This window comes from Oryx dammah, unplaced genomic scaffold (genome assembly GCF_014754425.2).
Source record: "Oryx dammah isolate SB20612 unplaced genomic scaffold, SCBI_Odam_1.1 HiC_scaffold_20, whole genome shotgun sequence".
NCBI lineage: Eukaryota > Metazoa > Chordata > Mammalia > Artiodactyla > Bovidae > Oryx > Oryx dammah.
In genome coordinates, this window is record NW_024070204.1 from 47,308,019 (window position 1) to 47,324,108 (window position 16,090).

Here is a 16,090-nt window from a genome sequence, read left to right on the forward strand (position 1 = left end):
GTGAGGAGCGATTACTCACCGTTCTCACTTGTGGGGTTCCTTTCCCTAATGCCTAACTTTGAAATGGGAAAGAAAGAAAAAAAGGAAACCACATCCTTCGTACTCTCGGTATATAAATAAGAGCTAGTCAAGAACTGAAAACAGATTTCACATTGATTGATGTGGGGACACCAGCCACAATGAAGAACTCCTCTATCTTTCTGGCAGCCACTCTCTCAATTGTCGTTTTTCTCCTAATTCCTGAAGGTAAGACTGATCCTTGTCATTTCCACTGTAATAAATTAAGTAAAATGGAGTAGACTTTTTGGCAATATTAACTAACTGTTCTAAGAGGAGGTTTTTTTTCTGCAAGTCTTAACATTCTTCCTTGGATTCTACATATATCTTTTTTTTTTTAATTTGTATTCATTCATTTACTTGGTTGCACTGGGTCTTGGTTGCGACATGTGGGATCCTAGTTCCCAGACCAGGGACTGAACCCGTGTCCCTGCATTGGGAGCACAGAATCTTAACCACTGGGGCATCTAGAAAGTCCCTCTACATATATCTTTATTTTAGAAGGAAAAATCCTTCTTTCTTCTTTATAATTCCTTTATAAAAGATAATGGAACCACCAGTGCTGCCAATGTGTGGTTTGAAAATTGCCCAAAAGGACTGTAAAAACAAGTAATCAAACAGACATAAAGCTCTTAAATTAGGAAAACAAATAGCACCTTTCAGGAAAGGAAGAGCCACACCTCAGCCTTTCTTGCTGCAGAAAATGCATAGTTTTAACGACAAAATCAACTGTACTTCAATAATCCATCAGTCTTTAAAAAAAAAACCTGACCTAGATGTACCCCCCCAAGTCAAAATGATTCAAATATTCATCATTATTTCTCTAGGCTAGTATGTCCTTGGGAATACATTAGGACACTGGGAGCATCGACTCTTCGGCAGTGCTATAGTGTTTTATATTAAGTGTATTCTTTGATGCACTAGGTAGTAACCAACTAGCCTGATTTTATGTGAGCTGCACAGGCATTAGTTTAAAATGCTGTAAAAGTCATGGGATTATCTCTAGAAGGGTAATAGGGTACAACAGGGTACAATAGCCCTGAGTAGCTCTAGATATTCCTTAAAATCTTTCTAGGCACTGATAACGACTCTGGGGCTAGGCTGAACTGTGCCAACAAGTGTAGAGCTTGGGTTTTCTCCATGGTCTGGCAGTTTTTGGAGGCGGAATGGTGGACAAGGGCTGATGGAACCTATCTTACCAAAAATTCCCAAGGAAGATCTCTGCATCTAAAAATAAGGAGAAATTTTAGAAATAATAAGGTTGCAGGACATCAGAAACAGAAGAATGGACGGAATACTATTAATATAAGCATGGGCTTCCCTTGCGGCTAGGACCCTAAAGAATCCACCTGCAGTGCAGAAGACCTGGGTTCGATCCCTGGGTTGGGAAGATCCCCTGGAGGAGGGCATGACAACCCACACCAATATTCTTGCCTGAAGAATCCCCGTGGACAGAGGAGCCTGGCAAGCTACAGACCATGGGGTCACAAAGAGTTGGACATGACTGAGCAACTAAGCAGCAGCAAAATATAAGCGTGTTCCAGTGACTATGTTAGAGCATGTTATTGTTGTTGTTTAGTCACTAAGTCACGTCTAACTTTTTTGTGAACCCATGGACTGTTGCCCACCAGGCTCCTCTGTCCATGGGATTTCCCAGGCAAGGATATTGGAGTGGGATGCCATTTTCTTCTTCAGGGGATCTTCCCGACCCAGGGATCAAATCCACGTCTCCTGCATGCAGGCGGATGGACTTCCCCATGGGGGAAGCCCATGTCCTATGAAACACTGAAACCAAGCAGATTAAAAAAAAATCCAATCAAATCTTTTTTTCAAAGGAAACAGCAAATGCAAATTACTCTGTTTTCTTCAGTCAGGGAGAGTAGTATGGGTTCCCAAATGGAACAGACCCAGCAAAGCAAGATTTAATCCTCTAGACAGATTGTCTCAATCTTTCTACACATTAGAATCCTCTGGAGACATTGAAACAATGTTGACATCTCAGCCCTGGTCCTATCTGATTTTTATTTATTTTGATTCTAGGTAGGGACCAAGAATTGCTAGTTTTTAAAGCTTTTCACCTGTTCTAATTCCTCTTCCCGAATCCTAGTTTGCAGGAGATGAGGACTTTTTTCTGTGCTCACCAATCACAGGACTGCAAAATGAAGTATTGTACTGAGTTTACAATTTCTACAGCTCAGACAGTCCAAAGATGCATCTTTGGAATCCATCTCTTCATGATATCCGTCAGGAAAATTGAGATGTAGGTGAAGTTCTATTTGTTTTGCTAAGTTCCTTATCCTTTTATTCTAGAGCCTAGGATTTCCCCTTCCCAACTCCCTTCTGGAAATGAGAGCCCTTCTGGACACCCATTTTCCCTGCCCCTCTCATCATTTACATCTCATTGTAAATCTGGCAATAAGTTGGCTTTATTAATAGAGAAACAGGCATGGTACCCTACTGAGAGAACCATGAGTCCTCGTCAATGGTCAGGAGCAATGCTTGAGAAGAATCCAAGAACATCTGGTGTAGGAAGGTGGCTCTGAGAGTATATCAAGAGGGCACAACAACCTTTCAACCAACAGGGATGGTTTACCTTGTGCTTCCATCTCAGTTCAGTTCAGTCACTCAGTCATGTGTGACTCTGCGACCCCATGAACCCCAGGGCATGCCAGGCCCCCTGTCCATCACCAACTGCTGGAGTCTACCCAAACCCATGTCCATTGAGTTGGTGATGCCATCCAACCATCTCATCCTCTGTCATCCCTTTCTCCTCCTGCCCTCAGTAATCTCGCTGCTTTTTAATATGCTGTCTAGGTTGGTCATAACTTTCCTTCCAAGGAGTAAGCGTCTTTTAATTTCATGGCTGCAAACACCATCTGCAGTGATTTGGGGCTTCCATTTCACTTTTCTCTAATAGTCTCTACTCTTGGTCTATCACCAAGGAAATTTGGCTAAGGCAGAATTCTCTCCTTATAGCATCTTCTCACTTCTCTTCATTAGAAAGGGGCTTAGATTAAACCACGTGGTTCAGTCTGGAGATTGAAGAAGAGTTTCAGGTGCAAAAGACAGTCTCTCAATTTATGAATGAGAAGGGTACAAATTTCAATAAGGAAAAGACTCATGATGACCAAAAAACTCATGGGTAGGGTCACAGCTAAAAGGTGCTAATGCCAGTTTGTAAGCTGTGGTGTTTTGCAAGAGCTCGGGGTGAAAAGGGAGGTTTTCAAGCTTGTAAAAGCAACTCTGCTTCCCCCAGATTAATACTTAGCCAGAAAAGGGGAGGGATGGGCAGACACCAGCAATTCCTGTAGCACCAGTTACTGGTATAAACTCATGCACAGTTGTCTGCCCTTTACACGTCCTGAGGCCTGAGGCCAGTGGCTGTGACAGATTTGCAGCCTGATAATCCCTGGACCTGCCAATGGCATGGTTTCTGTGGGTGAAAGAGCAAGACCTCTCAGACTCCAACAGGAATGGGATTTACATTCAGGTATCTGATCCGGGCTCTGCCAGTGGCTCCACGGTAAAGAATCTGCCTGCAGTGCAGGAGCTGCAGGCAACACGGGTTGGATCCCTGGGTCGAGAAGATCCCCTGGAGGAAGGCATGGCAACCCACTCCAGTATTCTTGCCTGGAGAATCCCGTGGACAAAAGAGCCTGGCGGGCTACAGTCCATAGGGTTGCAAAGAGTTGAACACGACTGAAGAGACTTAGCAAGCATGCCCACATCTGAAATTGACATGAAGGGGTGGAGCTCTCATCCCTCCTCCTCTCTATGTGGGAAAAGCATGTCTAGCCTTAGAAACGTGATTATAAGTAGAGCTCTTTAGGGCGGTCACTGATATGACTTGTCTTCGTCTTTTGAATAGATCTCTGTGAAACAATTATTGGAGGAAATCAAGTGACTCCTCATTCAAGACCCTACATGGTGCTGCTACTACTTAACAAGGAAAATATCTGTGCCGGAGCTTTGATTGCCGAAGACTGGGTATTGACTGCAGCTCACTGTGACCTGTAAGTTCTTGGGTTTAAAAAAAAAAAAAAAAACAACTTTTGTGGAGATGGTCTAACTTGGGGGAATATCAACAAAGAGAGTAAATATCATTAAAGCCACAGGATCTTCACAGCATTTACATCTTTGGCAGCTTGCTTTAAAACCCCAAATGGGAGTTGAGGCCAGACTCAGCCCCAGAGAAACAGATCAAAGAGGAAGCAGCATCCAGAGCACTTTTGGAAGATCTCCTCTGGAGCCACCAGGCTCAAGGGCTGCAAGTCTTGGCTTCTGGTCTTGACCTCATGATGGTGCAGAAGGGCGAAAAAGTTCAGTGTGCCCTCAGGGACCTGAGCACCACTGTCAAGTAGAGAAGGCTTCTTTTGAAAACCTTCCTGTTTTCTTAAAACTTTTCACACCTTCAGCCATTTCGTAACCATGGTCAACCACGGCCTTCAAACCTCTTTCAGGGCTGGTCTTTTCTTCTCTCCCTAAATCAAGCCTCTAAACTTGGGCTGTCCATTATGATAGCCACTATCATCTTGGTTACATGCGTTATCTATAGTCATATACATTTGCACTCATTAAAGTTAAGTCAAAGGACAAATTTAGATCCTCAGTCTCACTGGCCACATTTCAAGTCCTCGGTAGCCTACATGGGGCTCCATATTGGACAGTGCGGACTTATAGACCATTTCATCGTCAAAGTATACTCTACTGAAAGCACTGTTTTAAGGTCTAAGTGAGACTAATATCAGCTATGTCATGGAAAAACAGCAGTGTGAATATATTGTTGGTGTAGTTTATACTAAGTTATGAATGATAATGGCCTTCATCATTAATACATCAGAGAGTATCTTGATTTTATTAACCAAAATGAATCTTCAGCATGGAGTAAGAAAAGGAAGATCCGAAGGGCCCCTCCCTTTAGACCACCTTTCCCTCAAATATACACACTCAGTGCCATGCACATAGGGTTTTCCATTAAGCAATCTATTTTTGAAAGTTTGCCCATTTAAGATAAGCTTGTTGTCCTCTTACTAAGATTTCTTCAGTGCGTTAGTTCTACAACTATATAGTGTCTTTTGCTTTTGTTGCTAGACCACTGAGACTTCTGTTTTCCAGTCATCTGCAACCAGATTCTCTATTACAACCAAAGGAAGGTTGAGGGGACAACAGTATAAATCCAACAAAGATCCCAAGACTTGGCTTGGCTACCATGGAATTCTCTTTTTTTTTCAATATTTATTACATATTTATTTTAATTTTTGGCTGTGCTGGGTCTCCATTGCTGTGAGCAGGCTTTCTCTAGTTGCGGCAAGCAGGAGCTACTCTCTAGTTGCTGTGTGTGGGTTTCTCCCTGCAACGGCTGCTCTTGTTGTGGAGCACAGGCTCTAGGGCCCAAGGACTTCTGTAGTCATGGTGCACTGGCCTAGCTGCCCCGCGGCATAGGGAACCCTCCCAGACCCGGGATGCAATCTGCGTCCACTGCACTGGTAGGCAGACTCCAACCACTGGACCACTGAGGAAGTCCCCCATGGAATTCTCTTATCATTTGATTTTCAATGAACCTAGTTTAGCTTGTTATAAATAAGCTGCAGGTCAGCATGATGATAATGATAAATTCATAAACAATTCACTTTTATTCTTAAAAGTATACATTTTTTTCTGAGTCACAAACAGGTATTTCCACAGCAAGCACATTTATAGATGGGACAGTGAAACTGATCAGCCCATAATATGCTTAGCTCCTGTTTTAAAGAGTAAACCAAATTAACAGTATTGTGTCTGTTTTCAGGAACCAGAAATCCCAGATCATTCTTGGGGCTCATTCAATAAGCAAGAAAGAGCCTGAAAAACAGATCAGGTTCGTTAAGAAAGCGTTTCCCTATCCGTGCTATGACGAGAACACACATGAAGGCGATCTTAAACTTCTAAAGGTACAGACCTTTGATTATACTTTTGATTGATTCAAAAGTCACAGAAGCTCCTACAATCTGGCTTCTGACATGGAAATCTTTTTTAGCGGCCTGATAACTGTATGAGAGGGTCCCTGGCAGTTGGGCTAGAACTTAAATTTAAAAAGTGACATTTTTATTATCTTTTTCTGTTAACTCTTTTTGCTTGCCTTCCAACAGCTGAACAAAAAAGCAACACTTAATAAAAACGTGGCTATCCTTCGGCTCCCCAAAGTGGGCAGTGATGTGAAACCAGGAACTGCATGTCGAGTTGCAGGGTGGGGACAGTTTTACAACAATTCCCCTAAGTCCGATATTTTGAGAGAAGTCAATGTCACCATCATAGACAGAAAAATCTGCAATGATCAATCACACTATAATTATAATCCTGTGATTGGACAGAATATGATTTGTGCTGGAAGCCTCCAAGGTGGAAAAGACTCCTGCCATGTAAGTAAAATAAGATCCCAAACTTGAGCTGTTGGGTTAAGTCATGCAGATATAGAGAGTGTGACGTCATGCTTTGCGTTGGCTTCTACAGGGTCCTAGTGCTTTTTAAAAGAAGTTTGATAAAACTCCAGTCAAATAAATTAATGTTCTCAGCTCAGATGAGTTGTTCATCAAAAATAACAAGTTCACTGCTAGTGCCTGGGTTGAACTACTTGCATATTCTTAACTTTATATCAAAAACCACTAAGAAGCAATTTTTGCTCATTTTTCATATTAACGTATATAGATCTAAACTGAAAAAAATATGTAACACTCAGGAGAGCTGAAGTCAGGGTTCATCTAGGGCCTTCAGTGCCTTTCCCCATCTGAGCACCCCCTAATAATTCCTCTGCCATTTAGCCAGATAAGTCTGAAATGCCTGCATTCCCAAGACTGACTGAAGATCTTGGAGTAAACTGCATAGCTTCCTAGAGCCGAGCTCGACCTTTGGAAACAACTTCCAAGCACTCCATACCAGAGAACATGCAAGCCTCCCTCTCAGTGTGCCCTGAGAAGGGCTGGGACAGGTCTCTCCTTAAAGATAGGGGCAGAAGAACATTTGACTAAGGTTTAAACCCTGAGCACTGGTTTGTCCCTTCTCACCTCACTGGGATGGAACTGCACTCTTGGAACCTTTTGTTTGCAGAATTCCAGGTACAAGCCTCAATGACTCTTCATTGAGCAACACCAGTCATCCCTAAAGCCACAGCAGGGAAACAGCCAATCATGTCTCTAGACTTTAAATATCTTTAAATACGCTGATCTAGAGTTTCTTGGGGCTTCCTTTGTGGCTCAGCTGGTGTAGAATCCACCTGCAATGCAGGAGACCTGGGTTTGATCCCCAGATTGGGAAGATCCCCTGGAGAAGGGAAAGGCTACCCACTCCAGTATTCTCACCTAGAAAATTCCATGGACTGTATAGTCCATGGGGTCACACAGAGTTCCTTGAGAGAAGGCAAGGTCACATACTGGGTAGTGCAGTCACAAGAATAAAGCATGACTTACAGCTAACTGAAGCCCCCCTCCTAAGGAGGGAGCTCTGAAGTATAATCACTGACTTCCAGGAGCATCCGTCTAGCATCAGATGCTCAAGAGACTTAGGAGGAAGAGCGAAGAATAGTGCAAATTCCACAAGAGTAGTACTTTTCATCTATTTTGTTCACTGATCTAGTCCTAGTGTCTAGAAGACTGCATGGCACCTGGTAGGTACTCCATGAATATTGACTAAATGAACAGTGTTTGCTAGAGAAGAATGGCGTTTGTGGGAGTTTGAAGGAATGGACCTCCAAGGTCTAATTTTAATACTCACTGAGCCTATGATAAGGTGAAAGACACAAGCTTTACCGTGTAATTTTCTCTTCAACGGTTACTGTATTGATGAATTGATGAAATCTGAGTCTTTCACATTCCATATGCTCTTAAGAGGTATAACTTCTTTCATTAAATGTTTCTTTCTCATTAAAAAAAAAGAGAGAGAGATTCAAGGGAGCAATTTCTGTTTGAGAAGGTGAAGAACGAGTTGCTTTGGTTTTGTTCCTTTGAGAAAACAATTAACTCCCAGAAGAACTAGAAAACATAGCTTTTATTTTTTGCCTCAATGGCCCATCTGCATTTGACTGTTTTATGCTTTGAGTTACTTAGCATTTTGAGAAAATGACAAAAAGGAGAGTTTCTAAATCAGAGAGTTTGTCTCAAAATCACTGGATTCCACAAATAATAATTCAAGTTTCATTTCAATTTTCACTGCTTTGTAAACATCTCAAGAAAAAAAATTGACTATATCATTGAATATTCCTCAACACTTTGGTTTTTTAAGCACTCATCATCAAGTAAGTCAAGGTTGGTCTTAACTTCACGTTAAATGCTTCACATTGAATGGCATTTCTTCCATGCTGCTAGTGGTCACACTCGACGCTGATCTCCACCATTCCTCTTGTTTTTCCCAAGGGAGATTCTGGAAGCCCTCTGATATGTGAAGGCACTTTCAGAGGCATCACTGCCTTTGGCATTCCGAAGAGATGCGGAGACCCTCGAGGGCCCGGCGTCTATATCCTTCTCTCAAAGAAACACCTCAACTGGATAGTTAAGACTATGAAGCAAGCAGTTTAGATACTTGTATTTCATTTGCTGTCACTGTTTAAAAAACTGTATTGAAGTATAGTTGATTTACAATGTTGTATTAGTTTCAGGTGTACAGCAAAGTGAAACAGAGTTACACATATATCCTCTCTTTTTTTAGATTCTTTTCCTATATAAGCCATTACAGAGTATTAAATAGAGCTCCCTGTGCTATATAGCAGGTTCTTATTAGTTACCTACTTTAAATAAATTGATAGTAGTATGTATATGTCAGTCCCAATCTCTCAATATATCACTCCCCCCATCCCTGATAACCTTGCTTGTTTTCTACATCTGTGACTCTACTTTTGTTTCATCAATAAGTTCATTTTACCCTTTTTTGATTCCACATACATGTGATATCATATGATATTTGACCTTCTGTATCTTACTTCACTCAGTATGACAATCTCTACGTCCATCCACATTGCTGCAAATGGCATTACTTTGCTCTTTTTATGGCTGAGTAATATTCCATTGTATATATGTACCACATCTTTATTATCCATTCCTCTGATGGACATTTAGGTTGCTTCCATGTCCTGGTGATTGTTAAGTGGTGCTTCAATGAACATTGGAATGCACATATCTTTTTGAATTATGGTTTTCTTCAGATATACACCCAGTGCTGTAATTTCTTAATTTCATTATAAATAAAATCAACTTCTATCACTGTACTTGTCTCCTATAACATATAGCAGGCAGATATCCACCAGCAAAGTGGAACAGAGTAATACAGAGATCTTGTGGATAATGCAAGGGACAGATTAAGGGACCAGGGTTACCCGTGTCATCCATGTGACAAGTGACATGCAAATTTGACTTGAATTATTCACTTCACTGATTCAACGGGCTGGGCCCAGCAGGAGGAACACTAAGGTCAGTCTGTCTAGTAACAAGTACAGTCAAGGGCCCAGCAATTCTGCAAGAAACAGAAGCAGCCAATCTGGAGCATTTGGATTAAAAGGAAATATTTGCCCTTCATAGGCCATTGTACTACATCAAAACCTGCTACTCAGATTTATATACAAGAACCTGAGTCCATTGGGAGAAGCAGAAACAGGAAATTCCTTGTTTTTCAAAGCAGGTGAGAAATGGAAATTAAAATTCTAGGGAATATTAACAAGGCACTTAGCTAGAGAAAGTCAGCCTCCTTTCTCAGTAGTTTGAATTTAAGCTTTGGGTTAGCTAGGTGTTTTCTTGGTTCTCCTCATCCTTGAGCCTGGGTAGGTACAATCAACACGGTTACAGTGGCTGCCATCTCATACTAGGGAGTGAATGCTGAATCATGGTCTGAAAGTTTCCTTTGGGAGAGAAACCAAGATGTTCATTCAGCATGCTGAACATAGTGGATAGTCATCAGCCCAGTAGCCGCATCAAGATGAGATTATATGAACAGATTCCTTTGATTTCCATCAGTTCGTTTTGGAATATAAATCTTATGTGTGTGTATGTATACATATGTAAACATATACATATAAACACATGGTATGTCCAAATTAAGAACATACAGCAACACTAAGAGACAGCTTCTTAAAACAAAAGAAAGGACATAGCTTACAGACTGACCAAAATACTGGTCCACTGGTTTTCAACCATGGCTGCCCATTAGACTTACCAGGCTCTTTAAAATGACCAATGTCTCACTTTTATTTTTATTATTATTAATTTTTTTAAATTTTATTTTTACTTTATTTTACTTTACAATAGTGTATTGGTTTTGCCATACATTGACATGAATCCACCACAGGTGTATACAAACTCCCAATCCTGAATCCCCCTCCCACCTCCCACCCCATATCATCTCTCTGGATCATCCCCATGTACCAGCCCCAAGCATCCTGTATTATTTTTTTTTTAATTTTACTTTATTTTACTTTACAATACTGTATTGGTTTTGCCATACATTGACATGAATCTGCCACGGGTGTACATGAGTTCCCAATCCTGAACCCTCCTCCCACCTCCCTCCCCATACCATCTCTCTGGGTCATCCCAGTGCACCAGCCCCAAGCATCCTGTATCCTGTATCAAACCTAGACTGGCGATTCGTTTCTTACATGATAGTATACATGTTTCAATGCCATTCTCCCAAATCATCCCACCCTCTCCCTCTCCCACAGAGTCCAAAGTCTGTTCTATACATCTGTGTCTCTTTTGCTGTCTCACATACAGGGTTATCATTACCATCTTTCTAAATTCCATATATATGTGTTAGTATACTGTATTGGTGTTTTTCTTTCTGGCTTACTTCACTCTGTATAATCGGCTCCAGTTTCATCCACCTCATTAGAACTGATTCAAATGTATTCTTTTTATGCCTCACTTTTAGAAATTTTTATTTAATTTGATGAGAACCAGGACAAAGTGTTCTTTTTATAAGTTTCCCCAACGATTTTAATATGAAGCTGGTGATAAGAACCCTTATATTAGAAATGAAATCTCATGCTGATATCTAAAAGAGATAAGAGAGTCACTAGGATGATATTTTAGATGTCTGCTATAATCCATAATTAGGATTTTAATAGCAACAAGAAGACGGATGGAATATTCTCTACTGGCAACATTTATTACAGATTTTGAAGTTCACTTAAAAATAGTTGTGTGAAACTCTTGTTCATTGCTGGTGGAAGTGTAAATTGGTAGAGTTTCTTAGGAAAAGTGACAGTGTCTATTAAAACTGAATAAACACATATGCTCTGACTTAACAATTCTTACTCTTGGGTATAGTCCAAACAGAAATGAGGGCTTTTCCCCACCAAATATGTGTTTGAGAATGTCCATAGCAACTTTATTCTTGAAAGTTAAAATTAAAAATAAATTTCCATCTATAATAAAATAGAAAAACAATTGTTGTATATACAATGTGATATTATACAGCAATTAAAAAACCAAACTATAGTTACATGCAGCAACAGTAACTACTCCTACAAATTTAATGTTGAATAAAAGAAACCAGACTCCACATAAAAGAATATTTACTATATTATTACATTTACTGAAGATTGGCAGAAAGAAAAGCTAATTCATGGTAACCAAGGTTGGAATAGTGGAGGGGTGTTGACTAAGTGACACAAAGAATCTTCTGGGGTAAAAGAAATGTTCCCATCTTGATCTGGATAATTTACTCATAGATCTTGATCTTAATCTATTCATAAATTAAATACATTAAGCTATACACTTAAGATTTATATCCTTTATGTGAATTATTACTCAAAATTTTATACTACACAATTTTTGTAGCTAAATCTTCTGTTTTGTGTATTGTCTGAGTTCATTTTTTCTTTACTGAAACCATATTCCAGACTTCCATAAAACTAACAGCAGTAAAAGATATATTGCTGTTTTTCTTAAATGTTTCTCTACTGGCAACATTTATTACAGATTTTGAAGTTCACTTAAAAATAGTTGTGTGAACCTTGTTCACACACCAGTATTAATTGAGAGAAGTAATCTTTGGTCCTTTGGTCATGTCTTAGTCTCACGAGATTTTTAAGAGAGATGTAACCATATCAGAATAGTGGGGGAAACTGGAAATGGTCTCACCATTTTGCTGCTTTCCCTGCTAAACTTTTTCTTATAGTTTATACTTGGCTAAATAAGATCAAATGATAGCCATTATCTTAAAAAAGAAGAGTGTGCATTAGAGGGATGTATCACATTTGCACTTTTTCGTGACCTAAAATTTTGTAAGGTAAGAATTACTAGCACTACCAAGCAGATTTTCTGAGTTTAAAAACAGGGTAAAGAACAGAATACATTGTCAATTTGTCAGGAGAGTCCTAATACTCCTTGTATTTACTATTCCACTTTTCAATTATCAAGGCATTATTTGGGCTTCCCTGGTGGCTCAGAGGTTAAAGCATCTGCCTCCAATGCAGGAGACCTGGGTTCGAACCTGGGGTCGGGAAGATCCGCTGGAGAAGGAAATGGTAACCCACTCCAGTATTCTTGCCTGGAGAATTCCATGGATGGAGAAGCCTGGTAGCCTATAGTCCACGGGGTCACAAAGAGTCAGACACGACTGAGCGACTTCACTTTCACTTATTTGGTATTATTTTTTGAAGAGAGATATTAAAGGAATGTGTGTGTATTGGTAAAAGCCATTTATGATAAAGTAAATAATTTAATCAACATATGTTAGTTGACACATGCAAAACATTCCAGAGGGCACTAAAAAATATAACATGTGCTCCCTCCACTCCTCAATACAATTTTGTGAAAGAAATAAGCATGCTGAAGTTTAAATAAACAAAGATTCCCATACTAATAAAAGATTTTTTAAAACAATTAGAATAGTTATATTAACACAAAGTAGGTGACACAGGCTGATACCAAGAGTTCAAAGCCAGGTAACATTATTTCAAAACACTTCCTGGAGAGGATGGGACTTAAGTGAAGGTACAGAGCAAAGGAACTGAGGAACAGGAATTCCAGACTAGATGAGCGCTCCAACAAAGGCATAAGGCAGGAAATCATGACAGCCCAGCAATAACACAGGAGGTGAGTGAGGGTTAACGTTAAAAAGAACAGTGACCTGATGAGCTTGAAAAAACCTTAGCAGCTATCAAATCCAAAGCCCTATTTGCAAATGTCGTGGCATACCCAAGGTCACTCAGTAACTTTATGGCAGAGCCTAGTTAAGTATAGGTCCCCTAACTTCAGATTCTGGGCTCAGATTCCAAGGTTGAGGTCAAGGAGGTTAGATAATGGGGAGTCACTGAGAGTTTATGAGCAGGGGACTGGGAGGATCAGCACAGTGCTTTTAGAAATTAAACCTAACAGTAATGTGGAAACCCATTAAGAATAAAGACAGGAAACCAGGTAGAAGGCAATTGCCACAAATTGGTCATCAGGTGTATAGGATGTTACTGCTGCTGCTGCTGCTGCTAAGTCACTTCAGTCGCATCCAACTCTGTGCAACCCCATAGACGGCAGTCCACCAGGCTCCTCCGTCCATGGGATTTTCCAGGCAAGAGTACTGGAGTGGGTTGCCATTGCCTTCTCCAAGGAGTTACTAGGGTGAAACAAAAGATAGAGAACAAGGAGTAAACTGAATAACCAGGAGGCTCCCTGAGTGATGGGATGACCAGGGTAAGAGGAGATCATGAAGAGAGAAAAGGGAGTCTCAAGGAAGTCCTTGTCTGGAGGAAATAATCCATATGCTTAATCCACATTAAAGTTAGTTTCTCAGTCATGTCCGACTCCTTGTGATGCCATGGACTATAGCCCACCAGGCTCCTCTGTCCATGGAATTCTCCAGGCAAGAATACTGGAGTGAGTTGCCATTTCCTTCTCCAGGAGATCTTTCCACCTTAGGTATCAAACCCAGGTCTCCCACACTGCAGGCAGACTCTCTACCAACTGAGCCACCAGGGAAGCCTTATGCTTGACACAGAGGAGCACTTTAATCAATATTTAAATGAGTAAGTTGTGCTTATTCAAGTGAATAAGTTGTGTTTTTAATGTATCGAGTTTGAGCTAAAGACAGAAAAGGATCTCAATGAAGAAATAACCAAGGGACTTCCCTGATGGTCCAGTGGTTACAACTTCAAGTTTCCACTGCAGGGGTATGGGTTTGATCCCTAGTCAGGGAACTAAGACCATGCCACACCACGGCCAAAATAGAAAAAAAAAAAAAAAAATATATATATATATATATATATCTCCAGAGACCCAAGTATAAGGCTGGAGCCTGGGGAAAAAGTGAAGGGGGAAAGAAGAGTTTACAAATCTTTGCAGTAGATATTCTTGGGACTATAGCAGTGAAAATGCATCTCTAACAAGGAGGAGACAGAGAGAGAAGAAAAGCGGAGGAGGAGGAAAGCAGAAAGAGAAGCACAGAATGAGACGACATCTGGAAGTCGCGGTGGGATGAAACAGAGCAAGTAAAGTAACCTGAGAAAAAGGTCAGGGGAACAGGCATTCACCTCAGGAAAAGCCCCATCTTGTTTGAGCCTCATGACAATGCCAGGGAGAAGGCAAGGCCACTATCATTGTTCTCGTGTCAAAACGAGGAAGCTGAAGCCGGGAGGGGCTGAGTGACTAGCAGCAATTCCATATGCAGGCTGTGCCATCCGCTGCAGCAGAAAAGACTCGTGTCTGGTCTGGACTCAAAGCCAGGTGTAGCACTCGGCCTCGGTGGTCTGTGGGAAGACAGACAGACAGCTCATGTTCCACGTGTCAAGGGCTGTTGCCTAGTTCTGGGAAGCAACCTAAGCTGGGGGCCATGAATCCCATCCCAGGATAAAGGGCTTCTCCAAACACCTGCCACATTCGGGGCTGGCACTCCCACTGCACCTTTGCCAAGAAAACACAGTCAGCGTGGGCTCTGGGGAACAGCCTAAAGTGGCCAAGTTCTGCTGCACCGTTGCCCCTTCAGGGTGTTTCCCCCTTGTATTAGATCCCTGGGGCTGCTGTAATAAATTACCACAAGCTGCATGGCTTAAGACAACGGAAATATATTCTCTCACAAGCCAGAAGTCCCAAATCAAGGGGCTGGCAGGGCTGGCTTCCTCTGGAGACTCCATTCCCTGCCTCTTCTAGTTCTGGCAGCTGCTGACCGTCCCAGAATGGTGGCCACATCACTCCAGTCTCTGCTTCGGTGGTCAAGTCGCCTCCACTTCTGTGTGTCTGTTCTCCTCTGTGTGCCTCTTATAAGACGCTTGCTATTACATTTAGGGCCCATCTGGATAATCCAGAATGATCTCATCTCAAAATCCTCAACTTAATTACACCTGCAAAGACCCTTTCACCAAATAAAGTTACATTCCCAGGTTCCAGAGACTTGACTTGGGTAGCTCTGAGGGGACCAGCTTTTAGTTCCCCACAACCTCATGCCTTCTACCATTATTAGTTCTATCTTCTCTACTCCACCAATTCCCAGGAATTCTCTTGGCCATGTTCCTACCACACACCCCATCCCTCTTCTTATCCTCCCTTGAAAGTGATCCCTTTAGGATCTTGGTTTCAACAAGCTAATCAAATAAACTCATGCAGCTTAATGGAAAAAGATACAAAAATCTGTCCCACAAAGCAAACATGAGCCCTTTGTGTGAAATTCTGAGAACAATACCCCTCTTTCTGTTATCCAACTGAGCATTTCTCAAAGGACATTCTGTGGGACAAAAGTTTTATATGAGGTTGTTAGGTATTTAAAAATGAAAAGAGTCTTTAATGATCATGTTAATTTGGGAGCTCCAAGTTAAGGAAATTAAACAGGATTCCTTATTTCAAAATGGCTATATGCATTATATTGCTTCCCTAGTGGCTCAGTAGGTAAAGAATCTGTCTGTAATTAATGCAGGAGACCCAGGTTTGATCCCTGGTTCGGGACGATCCCCTGAAGGAGGAAATGGCAATCCACTCCAGTATTCTTGCCTGGAGAATTTCATGGACAGAGGAGCCTGGTGAGTTACAGTCCATAGCATTGCAGAGTTGGACACAACTGAGAGACTAACACTTTCATAAGCATTATA

General features: G+C 41.2%; 2 protein-coding genes across 2 annotated transcripts in view; one reads left to right on the forward strand and one right to left on the reverse strand.

Annotated features, from left to right (window-relative positions):
- The first annotated feature begins 86 nt into the window (after nucleotides 1–86).
- LOC120879511 (granzyme A-like) lies at nucleotides 87–10,250 on the forward strand. The gene is made up of 5 exons (XM_040262526.1): nucleotides 87–246; nucleotides 3,926–4,070; nucleotides 5,846–5,987; nucleotides 6,186–6,455; nucleotides 8,442–10,250. Exons 1-5 carry the CDS (start codon nucleotides 180–182, stop codon nucleotides 8,601–8,603), a joined length of 786 nt encoding a protein of 261 aa, XP_040118460.1. The 5' UTR covers nucleotides 87–179; the 3' UTR covers nucleotides 8,604–10,250.
- Nucleotides 10,251–14,287: 4,037 nt separating this feature from the next.
- The window catches only part of CDC20B (cell division cycle 20B), a 65,930-nt gene continuing 64,127 nt past the window's right edge, over nucleotides 14,288–16,090 (reverse strand). The window contains exon 12 of the mRNA XM_040262530.1: nucleotides 14,288–14,758. Within this exon, the coding sequence (XP_040118464.1) occupies nucleotides 14,658–14,758 (101 nt within the window). The 3' untranslated portion in view covers nucleotides 14,288–14,657. The remainder of the gene's footprint in view (nucleotides 14,759–16,090) is intronic.